We start from the raw sequence: 16,367 nt of genomic DNA, 5'->3' as shown, positions 1-16,367 counted from the left end.
ACGAGGCCACGGCGGCGACGGCGGTGACCATGCTGATGAGGGTGGTGATGGCGGTGACGATGAAGGTGGCGATGACGATGCTGATGAAGGTGACGATGGCGGTGATGATGCTGATGAAGGTGGCGGAGATGCTGATGATGATGGCGGTGATGATGCTGATGAAGGTGGCGGAGATGCTGATGATGATGGCGGTGACAATGATGATGATGATGAAGGTGGCCATGATGATGAAGGCGATGGCAGTGATGATGAAGATGGCGGTGACGATGCTGATGCAGGTCGGCGATGATCCGACACCGGGCCTCCCCAACGTCGACGGCGGTGGCGTGGTGGATGGCCGCGATGCCATCCACCACGCCACCGCCACCCTCGTGGCGGCACTCGCCCCCCAAAGGCTCGGGTCAAGGGGACTCATCCGTGGAGACGGATCGCCTTCGAGTCCGCGCAGGGCTCACCCGCAGCTCGTCTCCAGCAGGCTGTCCCCGACTTGCAGCGACGCCATGCCGAAGTCGGCGATGCGGATGTTGTTTTTCTCGTCCAGCAGCAGATTCTCCGGCTTGAGGTCCCTGTGGCTTTTGGCACAAAGGCAAAGACAAAGATCCCCCAGCCGTGAAGCCTCAACGGACCCTTGGGGGCGAGTTGCCGTTCGCGAGCGGCACCTAACGAAGGCGGGTTGGCCGGCACCACGCACCGCACCAGGTCACTCGTTTGTGGCTGAGTCGATCTAGGTGAGCAGGCCCAGGACCGGTTGTTCAGATAATCGTTACCGGCGTTGTTAGCCATGAGCGGGAATCGAACCCAGGTCGCCAAGTTCGTAGCGCAGCGCAGCGCTAACCGCTACACCACCGCGCCCCACACACGCACACGTGTACACGCACACACAATACACATGTACACACACGTGCACACAGACACGTGTACACACATGCCGTGCCGGCCTTCAGGAGGTGCTCGCTAACAGCACTTGCCCCACGAGTCTGCTGAGGCTATACGGGGGAACTTTGTTTAGCGTGTGCATGTACACGTGCGTGTACACGTGTGTGTACACGTGTGTGTACACGTGTGTGTGTATCATCGTTCATTCGCGATGATCGCGCTCAACTATCCGGACCACCGTGCTGACCGCTGGTGGTGGCGACCTGTGAAGGGGCGTCACGGTGGCTAGGAGATGTTAACTACCTCGCCTGGTACGCAGGAGGTCGTGGGTTCGATCCCGACCCTGACGCCTGCTGCTGTTGTATATTTGGAGTTTGCGTCTCTCATCATCATCATCATCACTATGGCTAGGAGATGTTAACTCCCTCGCCTGGTATGCAGGAGGTCGTGGGTTTGATACTGACCCTGACACCTGCTGCTGTATATTTGGAGTTTGCGTGTCTCTCTCTCATCATCATCATCATCACGGTGGCTAGGAGATGTTAACTACCTCGCCTGGCATGCACATGATCATCGTTTAAACCGCGTTGTGGTGCCGGCACTTGGGGCGAGCCGCTCGCTCACCAGATGGAGTGGCTGTGACAGAAGTCGAGGGCCGAGATGATCTGCCGGAAAAACCGGCGCGCTTCCTTGGGCGTGAGCCGCCCCTTCTTCACCAGGTAGTCGAACAGCTCCCCGCCAGACACGTGCTCCAGTACCAGGTACCTGCACAGCGGCCGCAGTCAGTCACAAGCTGTTGCAATGCAGCCACAGTCAGTAGCAGTCAGCCGCAGTCAGCCGCAGCTATGTCAGTCGCGGTACAGCCGCAGTCAGTCGCAAGCAGTCGCAAGCAGTCAGCCACATACAGACACGTGCTCCAGTACCAGGCACCTGCACCGCAGCCAGCCACAGTCAGTCGCAATGCAGCCGCAGTCAGTAGCAGTCAGCCTCAGTCAGTCAGTCAGTAGCAGTCAGCGACAGTCAGTCGCAGTTGGTCACAGTCAGCTAGTCAGACATGTGATTCAGTTCCAGGTACCTGCACCGCAGCCACAGTCAGTCGCAATCCAGCCGCAGTCAGTAGCAGTCAGCCTCAGTCAGTCGCAGTCGGTCACAGTCAGCGACAGTCAGTCGCAGTTGGTCACAATCTAGTCAGACACGTGCTCCAGTTCCAGGTCCCTGCACCGCAGCCGCAGTCAGGGGCAGTCAGCCACAGTCAGTAGCAGTCGGTCACAGTCAGCGACAGTCAGTTGCAGTTGGTCACAGTCAGCCAGTCAGACACGTGCTCCAGTTCCAGGTCCCTGCACCGCAGCCGCAGTCAGCCACAGTCAGTGGTAATCCAGCCACAGTCAGTAGCAGTCAGCCGCAGTCAGTCACAGTCAGTAGCAGTCGGTGACAGTCAGTCGCAGTTGGTCACAATCAGCTAATCAGACACGTGCTCCAGTTCCAGGTACTTGCACCGCAGCCGCAGTCAGCCACAGTCAGTCACAGTCAGCCACAGTCAGCCGCAGTCACGGTGGGAGGGGGGCGGGGGGCCACCCACAGGTATTTCTTGTTCTCGTAGACGTCGTAGAGCTTGAGGACGTGCGGGTGCTCGATGAGCTTCAGGATCGCGATCTCGCGCTCCACCTGCCGCGCGCGGACGCACAGAGAGGCCGACAAGGCCGTGATCGATATACTGTATATAAGAGGGAAATATGTAAAAAGAAAAATTTGTGAATATGTGTCTGTTCTAAATTTTTAGCGTACTTCCCGACATGCAACAAGCTTAAAATTTGCCATGTGGGTACTTTCCAGACTGTACACCATGCACAAATTATAAAAATACACTTTTGTTGTTTTGGGGGGGGAGGGGGGGCGCAATAATGGATATATTTTGCACGGCAAGTGAGCTGTGACGTCACATCTGTGTCATGTCACCCGCATGCAGCAGCGTCACGCAGTGGGCCTGCTGACGTCACGCAGTGTTACTGATGACGTCACGTAGTGTGCCTGCTGACGTCACGCACCCCCCCCCCCCCCCCCCCCACTCCGCGTAGGCCGTGTATTAATCTAAGACAAGATTCCAAGTCTCGGGCGAAGCCGGGTAGTAAAGCTCGTATTATAATAAATATTGGGGGGGGCACATTCCCCCCCAATATTCAAATATGCTCAAAATGTCCCCCCCCCCCAATATATTGCTATAAAATCGATTTCTGTTTTTTTGTGGTTATGGTTGTACTTTATTAATCCCTAATCTCTGCCATTACATACAATGAAACAAGAAATAGTAAAAAAGTTAAAACAGAGCAATGTATTAGACAACTATTAGACATTATTGTAAAAAAAAAAGTCCATCCCATGTGGTAGTGATTTTTTTATATTTTAGGTAGGAAATTCGTTTTCAAATTTAGATTTATTTTCTGAGGGGCGACCCTCAGACACCCTGGAAGATTTGGTCCCCCCCAATGTTGACTACATGGCTACGGCCTTGGAGGGCGATGATGGGAGATGGGAGATCAGAGAAGAATGATCCGCGCAGAGAGAGAATGATAGGAGAATGATTCACGGGGAGAGAAAAGGATCCACAGAGAATCAGAGAAGAGAGAATCAGAGAAGAAGAATTAACAGAGAGAGAATCAGAGAATAATGATTCACAGGGAGAGAAAGAATGAGAGGAGAATGATTCACAGAGAGAATGGAGGGAATGATTCACAGGGAGGCTACCTTCATGAGCACGGACTCGCTGAGTTTTTCTCTGTTCACAATTTTCACCGCCACCTTGCGTCCCGTCACGCTGTGGATCCCCAACTTGACGAGCCCTGCACACGCACGCGGGTGTCGTGTGGGGTGGTGGATGGTGGGTGGTGGGTGTGGGTGCGGTGTGGGTGCGGTGTGGGTGTGCATGGGTGGTGGGTGGTGTGGGGTGTTGAGTGTGGGTGGGGTGTGTGTGGGGTGTGGGTGGGTGGTGGGTGTGGGTGGGTGTGGGTAGGGATGAGTATGGGGTCGGTGGGTGTTGTGTGTGGGTGGGGTGGTGGGTGGGTGTGGGTAGGGGTGAGTGGGGTGTGCGTGGGTGTTGTGTGTGGGTGGGGTGTGGGTGAGTGGGGTGAGTGGGGTGAGTGGAGTGGGTGGTGGGTGGGTGGGTGTGGGTGGGTGGTGGGTGGTTGTGGGTGGGTGGGTGGGTGGTGGGGGGTAGTGGGTGGGTGGGTGTGGGTGGGTGGGTGGTGGAGGGTAGTGGGTGGGTGGTGGGGGGTAGTGGGGGGTGGGGTGTGGGTGGGAATGACAGGAACAGCAGCTGGGTTAGATTCCCAGGTTCACATTTGGGCGAGAAGTTGCGCAACAAAGCACGTGGTGTGTGGGCGTGGTTATTATGTTTGACTACGCCCCCCCCCGCTGCATAGCCCCGCTTCTTTCCCTGGGAAGCAAAAGCCAAGATCTTCTCGTACGAGCCTTGACAGACGTTTACTGCTCGCTGCTTCCTCGTCTCTCCATCTTCCCTTCTCCCCTCTCATCATCACCACCCTCTCATCACATCACCACCACCCTCTCATCATCACCACCACCCTCTCATCATCACCACCACCCTGTCATCATCACCACCACCCTGTCATCATCACCACCACCCTCTCATCATCATCACCACCCTGTCATCATCACCCTCTTATCATCATCAGCACCACCCTCTGATCATAATCACCACCCTGTCATCATCACCACCACCCTGCCATCATCATCACCACCTTGTCATCATCATCACCACCCTCTCATCATCACCACCACCACCCTCATCATCACGACCACCCTCTCATCATCATCACCACCCTCTCATCATCACCACCCTGTCATCATCACCACCACCCTCTCATCATCATCACCACCCTCTCATCATCACCACCCTCTCATCATCATCACCACACTCTCATCATCAGCACCACACTCTCATCATCACCACCACCCTCTCATCATCATCATCACCACCACCCTCTCATCATCATCACCACCACCACCCTCTGGGTGTGGGGTGGGAGGGGTGGGGCTGGGTGGAGAGGGGCTGGTCACCCCGTGGTTCCCTTATAAAACTCAACGTTTAACCTACTCACGCCGGCTTGTGCCCGCCCTCACAGTCGGCCATATTTGCGGAATACACCACGCTGCCGTTGACGCTGGCAATTGGCCGAGCAACCCAACGTTCCTACCAGCTCCCTCCGCAGGAATGTGTTTATTGTTGAAGCAAAATAGACATATTTCCCGGAGCTCCGCGTTCACGTTTCAGTCTTTGCACAGAGCAGTGTGCGGCAGTGTTTTACAACTTCGTATAAATATATTGCATTCATTCTAAGCACGATTTGTTTTCACCGCCGAAACTCTGAATGTCATTCCGCCCACACTGTGTGACTATGTCATGAAGTCAGAACACAGTGTGGAGAGATATTATGGAATTGCATTGACAGACGGCGAGACGAACACGTGGGCTACATAAAGCACACGGGTTCATGACATCGTCATCCACTCTGCTAGGAGAGGTAAGTGGGGCCTGGGTAGGATGCGTCACGGCCAGAAGGGATGGCGGTGATGATGGTGATGATGGTGATGATGGTGATGATGGTGATTATGATCGATGGTCGAGGCTAAACACATTTTTTATTTGACCAGGTAAGGCCCCACTGAGCTATGCAGCTCTTCTTTTTAGAAGCGACCTGGTTATCACAAATGGTAGCTCAACGAAGTGGGCTTAACACGTGGACATTTATAAAAGCAAAAATGCTGTAAACGCTTTGTGGTGATTCTAAATGTGGAGGAAGAAACCGCAGGACCTGGAGAAAAATCCACGCGACACTGGGAGACAGACACTGCAAATACACAGCAGGTGCCAGGGTCGGGATCGAACCCATGACCTCCTGTATACCAGGCGAGGTAGTTAACATCTCCTAGCCACCGTGATGATGATGAGAGATGCAAACTCCAAATATACAGCAGCAGGCGTCAGGGTCTGGATCAAAGCCACGACATCCTGTATACCAGGCGAGGTAGTTAACATCTCCTAGCCACCGTGATGATGATGAGAGACACGCAAACTCCAAATATACAGCAGCAGGCGTCAGGGTCTGGATCAAAGCCACGACCTCCTGTATACCAGGCGAGGTAGTTAACATATCCTAGCCACCGTGATGATGATGAGACACGCAAACTCCAAATATACAGCAGGCGTCTGGGTCGGGATCGAACCCACAACCTCTTGTGTACCAGGCGAGATAGTTAACATCTCATAGCCACCGTGGCAGGCAGAGGACAGAACGTTTCCGAGAGGATGACCACCGCGGAGGAGATGGAGCGACGAGACGGAGTGACGATGAAATCTGATGAAGGCATCCAAATTCTGGACACCTCCATCCGGCGCTGGATCGATCACGGCTGACGACGACGACGACGATGAAAAATATTGAACAAATACTGAAAATACACGGTAAAGTCGTCATGCTCAATTCCTCTTGATATGCAAATTCTTTTGTCAAGGCGCTCTTCCCCCTCCAACCCAGCTTAAATATACGCTCCAAGCCTGGTGGTGTTTCATTCAGACACTGTCTTCCCGACAGACCTGTTCTTCACCTGAGGACGGCTGCTTGCGTTTTGGCCGAAGCGTCGTGAGGATAATTTTATTATGTTTTATTTTTATTATTTTATCATTTCCCTTCTACGTGACTTTACCGAAAGAACCAAGAAGAGGAAGGGTAATATAGTCGTGGAAGAAGAAGAATAAGAAATAATAACGAGGTTTGGAAGAAGACGCGTCAACGCAATTGGTCGGGCGCTATTGCGCTCTTAATACCGCGCGGCCTGAATGATTCAGCACCGCGGACAGCGCCCGGAGTGCTTCTAATGCATTAGCAGCCAGGGGCCGAATCGGCGCGCGCATTACGAATTCTGAACGCAAAGTCGTCATTCTCACGCGTAACGCAGTTGACTGCGACTCCAAAAACTCTGTACGTCGCGGGTTTAACCGCCAGACGTCTCGGATGACGACTCGTATCGATCAACAAAACCCTCAAAAGCAGCGTGATGATAAACGCAATGAAAATGATTTTTGTTGTTGTTAAAGCATCGGTTCATTTTGTTTGGTGATCTTATGGGGTCAGAACCGAAATGTGAACAGAGACAGGAAGAGCAGGAACACGTGGATGAGAGAAGAGACTCGGGCTAAGGACATCATCAACATCGATCTTCATCCTGGCAGTCGATTGATCGCGATGCTGAAGTTTTACACAGAGAGAGAGAGAATAAGAAGTGGGTTACAGAGCACTAAGCGTCGTACTGACATCATCATCATCATCATACTATTCTTCATGTTGGTGTTAGCCACCCGTCACCTCGCTAACAGCACTTGCCGCCAGAGTCAGAATCAGAATGTTGTGTGTTTGCTGGAGCAATCCGATAAGATATAAAGCTCTTTTTCACAGAGAGGCAGTGGTCGGGGACGTTACAAAAACACGACAGCACTGCAAAGCAAAGGGAAGGTAAACAAAACACTTTTAAAACATATATAAATAAAACATAACTATTTTTTTTTCTAGATTTGAAGCTTTCGTGACTGCAAGGATTCATATTCTTATGTTTTTTCGGTAAAGTCACGTAGGTAAAAAATTAAAATTAATAAAAGTCAAATTTTGTATTTATTAATAATAAATAAATAAAAGTACTAAATAAAAATAATCATAATTAGTAAATAAATAAATATTGCTCCAATAACTTCTTTTACTTTTTTACCTACGTGACTTCACCGAAAAAAACCCTAAGAATATAAAACTATTGTGTTTATCTTAGCAGGCAAAGCACACTGAGGCATGCCCTTCTTTTTTGCAGAAGCGACCTGACCCATCACAAACGATAGCTCAACGAAATGGCCGATCCGCGTGATGGTAACTCACTGCAGCGGCTCACTCTAAATAAAGTCAAACGCGCATCTTCTCCAGATGTGCTGCGGAAGTCTGTCAAAACATCCACACGTTGGTGGTGGGGGCGGCGAGTGGGAGGAGGGGGGGGGAGGATAAATATTTATTTTATTTTCAATTCCGCTGCGAATCCAAGTGACTGCACGCCGTGCGATTTCGATGCGGGGCCTTCAATCCGAGGCCGAGACGCACACGTGGCCTTGACGTGCACCTAGCCTGGTACAAGGCACCGTCGTGGGTGACGCCGCCGCTGACACTGAGCGGCGAACGGCGGCGGTTGTTGTTGTGCACCTAGCCTGGCACAAGACGCCATGGGTGACTTCGCCACCACTGAGTGGTGAACCGCGGTTGTTGTTGTTGTGCACCTAGCCTGGCACAAGTCGCCGTGGGTGACGTCGTCGTCACTGAGTTGTTGTTGGTTGTTTGGTTACAAGCGCGAGGAGCGGTGGTGCAGCGGTTAGCGCCACGCCGCGCTACGAACCCGGCAGAGAGCCGAGTTCGATTCCCGTTCAGGGCCAACACCACCGGTGACGAGTATCCGTGCCGGTCCTGGTCCTGGTCTTGGCCCTATAGGTCGACTCGGCCTCAAATGAGTACCCGTCGGAGCGAGGGAGACAAAGGCGGCCGAGCGTGGTCCTGGGCCACCTACCCACCCTGCGCTCGTGTGCCGTGCCGGTCTTCATAGGTATTCGCTAACGGCACTTGCCCCCAACTGGCTATTCAAGGCTATTCGGGAGAGCTTTGTCTTTATTTTTAGTGGTGACTCTGCTGACTGTGGGGGGGTGGGTGGAGGGGGTGGGGGGGCAACACCCCAATCACGTGACCACTAAAGTGGGGAAAATTGGGGGGGGGGGGCGATTCCTGTTACTCAGCAAAAAAAAATATCGCCTGAGTCTCAAGACTCCCTTGCAGGAGGGTCGTGCCAAGCAGGTCGCAGTTCGGACGCGAAGCCTGCTACGGATAGACCGAGAGAGAGAGGGATCGCGAGAGATACATAGAGATGGTGAGAGAGGGAGCGATAGCGAGAGAGACAGACAGAGAGAGATACACAGAGAGAGAGACACACAGAGAGAGAGAAGGGCAGGAGGGTGCCGAGAGGGTAAGAAGTGGTTGGGGCCATTGTGTATAGAGCGATCAGATAGTCAGACGTGGATGCATTGAGAGGAGATTGAGTTGAAGTGAGATTCGAGATAGGGATAAGGCCATTGAGAGTGGGCGAGACTATAACTAATAACTCAACTATTTTTTTTAAACTGAGATTTGTAACTCTTTTTCAGAAGCGACCTGGTGATCGCAAATGATAGCTCAACGAAGTGGCTCATCACGTTAATTCTAAATTTGGAGGGGAAAACCCGGAGGACCCGGAGAAAAATACACGCGACCACAGGGAGAGAGAGAGACACGCAAACTTCAAATATACAGCAGAAGCAGGCGTCAAGGTCGGGATCGAACCCACGACCTCCTGCACACCTGGCGATGTAGTTAACATCTCATAGCCACCGTGTCGACTAATGGAGATTAGGACCTGGGAAGAGATAGATCCGGGGGAGAGCTGGAGAGGCATCGGCACCTCGAGACGAGGAGAGACGTGGCGATATTCGCTGCACAGAGATACAAATGGGATGAGCGTGACGGGTCGGGATTTGTGTGAGAGAGAGGGAGGAGATGTATAGTGACTGCCATAGAGATATACAGATGTGGTAGAGGTGGTAGTAGTGGTAGTAGTGGTGGTGGTGATGAGAGAAACGGCAGGGAGTGACGGGGACACTGAGATGCATTTCGGCGAGCGAGAGACAGGGAGAGAGGTGGAGAGACACTGAGAGAGATAGAGAGACGAGGGGATGGGAGATCGAGAAACGCGATATGCACATTGAGAGGGTGACCGTGAGATTGAGATACTACACCCGGAGGGAGAGTTAGAGAGAGTCTGGGACATTGAGAGACATGGCGATTAGAGAAATGTAAACACGTGGCATAGAGAGAGAGAAAGTTGAAGATAGCCTGGGACATTGAGACATGGCGATAGAGAAATGTGAACACGTGGCATAAAGAGAGCGAGAGTTAGAGAGAATCTGTGACACTGAGAGACATGGCGATTAGAGAAATGTAAACACGTGGCATAAAGAGAGAGTTTGAGAGAGCCTGGGACACTGAGAGACATGGCGAGAGAGAAAGAGAGAGTTTGAGAGAATCTGTGACACTGAGAGACATGGCGATAGAGAAATGTGAACACGTGGCAGTTTTAGAGATCGATTGAGGAGAGAGAGAGGGGGGGGGGTGTTGCAACCAGAGCCATTCAAGAGATAGACACGGGGCTCGGACATTGAGAAAGAAGGGTGGAGGCTGGGGGTGGGCGGTGATCGACACGGGGAGAGAGAAACGTGATCCGTGACCGTGTGCCACAGATAGAGAGATAGAGAGTAGGGTGAGAGGGGATAGAGAGAGGGGGTAGAGAGGGGGTAGAGAGAGAGGGGGTAGAGAGAGGGGGTAGAGGGGGTAGAGAGAGGGGGTAGAGAGGGGGGGTAGAGAGGGGGGTAGAGAGAGGGGGTAGAGCGAGAGGGGGTAGAGAGAGAGGGGGTAGATCGAGAGGGGGTAGAGAGAGGGGGTAGAGAGGGGGGGGTAGAGAGGGGGGGGGGGTAGAGAGAGGGGGTAGAGAGGGGGGGGTAGAGAGGGGGGGTAGAGAGAGAGGGGGTAGAGAGAGGGGGTAGAGAGGGGGTAGAGAGAGAGGGGGTAGAGAGGGGGGGTAGAGAGAGGGGGTAGAGAGAGGGGGTAAAGAGAGGGGGTAGAGAGAGAGGGGGTAGAGCGAGAGGGGGTAGAGAGGGGGTAGAGAGAGGGGGTAGAGAGAGGGGGTAGAAAGAGGGGGTAAAGAGAGGGGGTAGAGAGAGGGGGTAAAGAGAGGGGGTAGAGAGAGAGGGGGTAGAGCGAGAGGGGGTAGAGCGAGAGGGGGTAGAGAGGGGGGGTAGAGAGATAGGGAAGGGAGTAGGATGAGCAGAGCGTGCTTCTTGATGTTTGTGTCTACGAAGAAAGTAGCACAGATTGATTTGGTTGCACAATGATAAAACATAAAGCAAAGCAATGGAAAAACTAAAAAACTAAATGATGAACGAAGCAAAGTGCCGACTAAACCGAGCATTTTCTCGTTTCCTTTGATCGATAAAATAAGTAATATTTAAAAATACTTTTTTTTTTTAAACACGCTTTAATGAAATGTACTAGTAACGGCAGAACTCCACGACTCCAGGAAGTGGCCCCGAAGCTTGCCACAACGTTAAATGGCCGTGGCCAATTACAGCCAACGTCAGTTGACCGTGGACAATTAGAGCCAAGCCGAAACATAACATGTACAAATGAATGTTTTAAAATATATTTTTTATTGTTTATGATAGAATATAGTATTGTCATCAGTATGACGTAAATATACCAAGTTTGCAGTCGATACCACATTGGGAAGTGGGTTAAAATTGAGTGACAAGATTTGAGGATACAACAACGACGACGACAACAACAACAACAACGACAGACAGACAGACAGAGTGAGTTAATAGAAAGCGTGCAAACATAATAATAATAAAAAGAGAGCGATCGGGAGAATGTGAGAGAGGAGATGTTGACACAGACGAGAGGATGCGAGAGATTAAGAGGGAGAGATCACGAAGAGAGAGGTGGGGTGGGGATGGAGCATAGTGGGACTTCGAGAGAGGTCGAGAGAGTCACACGCGGGGGAGGGGGGAGGAGGACACGGGGATTCGTGGCTATGCACGTCATTGACAAAAGACAAAGGTCCCCCAGGTAGCCTACACAGTACGTCGGGGCAAGTGCCGTGAGGGAGTAGCAAGCGCCTATGAAGGTGGGCGCATGGGACGTGAGGTGATGGGGGGGGGGGGGTCCGTTGTTTTACACACTGCGGCAAGGTGCACCTCTAAGGCTGAGTCGGCCATGGAAAGCGGGGCAAGTGCCGCCGGGTTCCTAGCGCAGTGCGCTGACCGCTGCGCCACCGCTCCCTCGCATGCCCATTGACACAGACAAAGACAAAGATCCCCCGTGTAGCCTGTAACAGACTGTTGGGGCAAGTGCTGCTAGCGAGCAGCAGCTATGAAGGCCGGAACGGCACACGAGGGGGTGGGTGACCAGTGCCACGCCCGGCCGCCTTTGTCTCCCTTAGTGGCGATGTTTACTACACTATACCAGCTACACATTAGAGGCGGAATCAATCTAGGGGATGCCCAGAACACACGAACGCGGGGACAAACACACAGACACACAAACACACACACAGACACACAACTAAAACAACCGCCATTCGCCGCTAAGTGTCGGTGACGTCACCACGACGCTTGTGCCAGGCCACGTGCACCTTGAGGCCACGTGAAGTGTCGAACGCCCGCTGGCAGGAGGTCACGGGGCAGACCCAGGTTTCACGGGTCGACTGACTGAGATGACCGAGATGACTGGCTGATGCACCACCTGTGCCCCCTACTGTACCAATTTGCTGTGCTTTAGCCACCCGACGCTCCGCTCGTTGTTGTGAGCGTCGCTCCTCCGCCCTCCGTTGTTGTTGGAGGGCGACTGCCTCCAACTGCCCAGTAGCGTCCTTCACGAGCCTCCACAGAGGCCGATCTTGACACCGCTGGTACCAGTCATCGGCAAGTCCACTCAGCTCCACGTCCTCCTGTACCACATCACTCCATCTCTTCTCTAGCCCGTGCCGCGCCCGTTTAGCCCCCTCGATCCGGCCGAACAAAAGCTGTTTAGGCATGCGGTGGCTGGGCATGCGGGCTACATGACCCAGCCAACGCAGCCTTGCCTGCCGGAGGAGCTCACCGATGGGACTTTGCCCAGATCGTTCAAGGATTTGTGAGCTCCTCACACAATCCAGCCTGGTTAAACCCAGGATGGATCGTAGGCAGGCCAGCCTAAATGTTTCCAACCGGCGAAGATGCTCCATTAGGGGGGTCCACGTTTCGCAAGCGTAGAGAAGGGAGGGAATGACTGTGGGCGAGAAGACCTGAAGCTTCGTGCGGAGCGACAGACCAGGTAGCTTCCACACAGCGTTACGCAACCGATGAAAAGATATTGCCGCTCGACTGATTCGGAATGAGACCTCTGCTGTTAAACTGGAGCCGGTCATAAGCATACTGCCCAGGTATGGGAAACTCTCCACTCTCTCCACTACTGCCCCATCACCGATTGGGAGTTGTGGGGGTGGAGTGCCCGATGGTACAAAATACCCAGGCAGGTGCTTAGTTTTGGTGGGGCTGATGGCAAGGCCCCACCTCTTAGTGGCACGCTCCAGTCTCAGCAGCAGCGTCTCAAACTCCTATGAATGAGCAGCTATTACCAAATCATCGGCATACATAACGTGGTTGACCAATAGAGAGCCATCCCTTGATCGCACCGGGGCATCGATCAGCCTCCCATTATATCTGTACCAAATGGAAATTCCCCCGGTACAGCTATTGAAGGCTTCACGAAGTACGTGGTCAAAATAGATGTTAAATAATGTGGGAGCCAGATGACATCCCTGTCGCACCCCAAGGTGTACAGGGAAAGGCTCCGACTCCCGGCCACGTAGATTCACCTGGGCCCGCTCACCATCATGAAGGTCCTTAATGATCGTGAGCAGAGGGTCAGGGACTCCGAAAGCACGAAGAACAACCCAGACTCCAGGCCTACTGATGGTATCATAGGCCTTGACCAGGTCAATAAAGCAGAGATGTAGGTCTTGTTGGAATTCCCTACACCTCTGCTGTAACAGACGGACAGAAAATATGGCATCCGTGCAGGACCGCCCTTTCCTGAAACCGCATTGGGGCTCCGCAAGCCTCTCCTCAGCGTGCCTAGCAAGGCGATGTTGAATAATCCTTGCCAGGACCTTTCCCGGCACACTGAGGAGTGAGATGCCCCTGTAGTTGTTACAGTCTGTGCGGTCCCCCTTCTTAAAGAGGGGGACCACCAGGGCATCCTTCCAATCCTGCTTCTCTCCGCACGAAGCATACACACACACAGACACACACAGAGACATACACAGGTAACGCACACACTGACACACACACACACTGACACACACAGGTAACACACACACTGACATACTCATAGGTAACACAAACACAGACACACAGACACACTGACACACACAGACACACACAGAGACATACACAGGTAACGCACACACTGACACACACACACACTGACACACACAGGTAACACACACACTGACACACTCACAGACACACACACGCACAGCCATAGGTGGTGGAGATCTTAATGGTGCACAAATTATAGGGGGGGAGGAGAGAGAAACTCGTGGAGACACGAGAGGTTGAGGTGGAGGGAACGCTCACAGATGACTGTCGCTGTGACAGGAACATGCTGACAGGCGCTAGAGAGACACTGCGGAGCCATCGGAGGGAGGAGGAGGTGGTGGTGGTGGTGGTGGAGATTGTAGCAGAGGGGAGACACAACGTGACGGGGGATGATGGAAATGCGGCGAGACGGTGGAGATCACGAGGACGACGGCGGTGCTGGTGCTGGGCTATGAGACGAGGCCGTGGTAGTGAGAGAGACATTGAGTGGGTGGGTGGGGGGGGTGCTGGGGAGCGGTGGCGCAGCGGTGAGCGCACTGTCCGCGCTACGAACCTGGCGAGGCGAGTTCGATTCCCGCTCATGGCCACTAGTACCAGTATCTGAACCGGTCCTGGAGCCTCCCCTAAGTCGACTCGGCCTCAAATGAGTACACGCTGCGGTGGGTGATTATCGCCACTAGGGAGACAAAGGCGGACGGGCGTGTGCCGTGCCGGCCTTCATAGGTGCTTGCTGACAGCACTTGCCCCAACAGTCTGTTAAGGCTACACGGGGGATCTTTGTCTTTGCTGGTGGTGCTTATGAAGATCGTTGTGTTGCTGCTGCTGATAACAATGACACTGCCGATGATGATGATGGAGATGCGAGATTGTCATAGGTATGAGCAGAAAGACAGCGGAATAGAGGGATCATAATTACACTGCTGATGATGCTGATGATGCTGATGATGATGCTACTGCTGCTGATGATGCTGATGAGGATGCTGCTGCTGCTGGTGATGATGAAGCTGCTGCTGGTGATGATGATGATGATACTGCAGATACTGCCGATGCAGATGACTGGGATAATGCTCATGGTAGACAAGAATACTACTGCTGCTGCTGATGATGCTGCTGATGATGCTGATGAGGATGCTGCTGCTGATTATGCTGATGATGATGCTGCTGCTACTGATTATGCTGATGATAATGCTGCTGCTGATGATGATGCTGCTGCTGCTGCTGATGCTGATAACTGGGATGATGTTAGTAATGGAAGTCAAATATCCTGCCTCTGATTATGATGCTGCTGATTATGATGCTGCTGATGATGATGTTGACGCTGCTAATGCTGCTGATGATGCTGCTGCTGATGATGCTGCTGCTGATGATGCTGCTGCTGATGATGCTGCTGCTGATGTTGCTGCTGCTGATGATGCTGCTGCTGATGATGCTGCTGCTGATGATGCTGATGATGATGCTGCTGCTTCTGCTGCTGCTGATGATGATGATGATGAGAGCTGTCGAGAGACACGCGGAGTCGACGAGGCGGCGAGGCACTCACCGGTTTGCCCTTTGCCCAGCGTCTTCTCCAGGCGGTAAGGTCCCACGAACTGCGCCTGCTGCTGCTGCTGCACCCCGCCCGTCTCCCGCACCGAAGACATTGTTATTCCGATTCAGCAGCAGCAGCAGCAACGCGAATCCCACTGCTGCTGCTGATGCTGCTGCTGGTGATGATGATGGGGGTGCTGATGGTGCTGCTGCTGATGATGATGGGGGTGCTGATGGTGATGATGATGATCATACGGAAGATGCCGATGATGGTGATGATGGTGGTGATACGGAAGATGCTGATGATGATGATGATGGTGGTGATGATGATGGTGATGATGATGATGAAACGGAAGATGATGATGCTGATGATGGTGGTGGTGATGATGATGGTGATGAAACGGAAGATGCTGATGATGATGATGGTGGTGATGATGATGAAACGGAAGATGCTGATGCAATTACATGCGGCCCACGGTTCCCAGTCTCCCTCCCCGCGTCTCCCTCCCTGCGTGTCCACCCTTATTCTTCTTATTCCTTTGCCGCTCTTCGCTACCCCAAGCTGGAGGGGTACCGGGCCCTCTTCACGATCGCCCGGGCGACGTTGCGAGGACGTTCGCCGCGGCCTCGTCGTCCGCTATTTCCTTCCTCGCCGAGAGCGACTCCATGGCGACCTGGGGCCCCCGTGCTCTCCCGCTCCTCCCCGCGTCTCCCTCCACAGCGGCTCCCCTCCTCCCCCCTCTCCCCTCTCCCCGCCCTCCTCCTCCCCCTCTCCCCGCCCTCCTCCTCCCCCCCTCTCCCCGCCCTCCTCCTCCCCCCGCCCTCCTCCTCCCCCCTCTTCCCGCCCTCCTCCTCCCCCCTTTCCCGCCCTCCTCCTCCCTCCTCTCCCCTCTCCCCCCTCTCCCCGCCCTCCTCTTCC

The 16,367-nt window shown here is 53.3% G+C and overlaps 1 protein-coding gene across 1 annotated transcript in view; it reads right to left on the bottom strand.

Annotated features, from left to right (window-relative positions):
• The window catches only part of LOC144951896 (serine/threonine-protein kinase BRSK2-like), a 32,842-nt gene extending 16,632 nt beyond the window's left edge, over positions 1-16,210 (bottom strand). Inside the window, exons 1-5 of the mRNA XM_078882242.1 lie at positions 15,462-16,210; positions 3,619-3,713; positions 2,456-2,541; positions 1,501-1,641; positions 456-572 (exon numbers count right to left, since the gene is read on the bottom strand). Coding sequence (XP_078738368.1) covers positions 456-572; positions 1,501-1,641; positions 2,456-2,541; positions 3,619-3,713; positions 15,462-15,561 — 539 coding nt within the window. The 5' untranslated portion in view covers positions 15,562-16,210. The remainder of the gene's footprint in view (positions 1-455; positions 573-1,500; positions 1,642-2,455; positions 2,542-3,618; positions 3,714-15,461) is intronic.
• Positions 16,211-16,367: the final 157 nt, after the last annotated feature.

Source organism: Lampetra fluviatilis, chromosome 64 (genome assembly GCF_964198595.1).
Source record: "Lampetra fluviatilis chromosome 64, kcLamFluv1.1, whole genome shotgun sequence".
Taxonomy (NCBI): domain Eukaryota; kingdom Metazoa; phylum Chordata; class Hyperoartia; order Petromyzontiformes; family Petromyzontidae; genus Lampetra; species Lampetra fluviatilis.
Note: the sequence above shows the minus strand (reverse complement) of the source record. Positions and strands in the feature narration are given on the sequence as shown.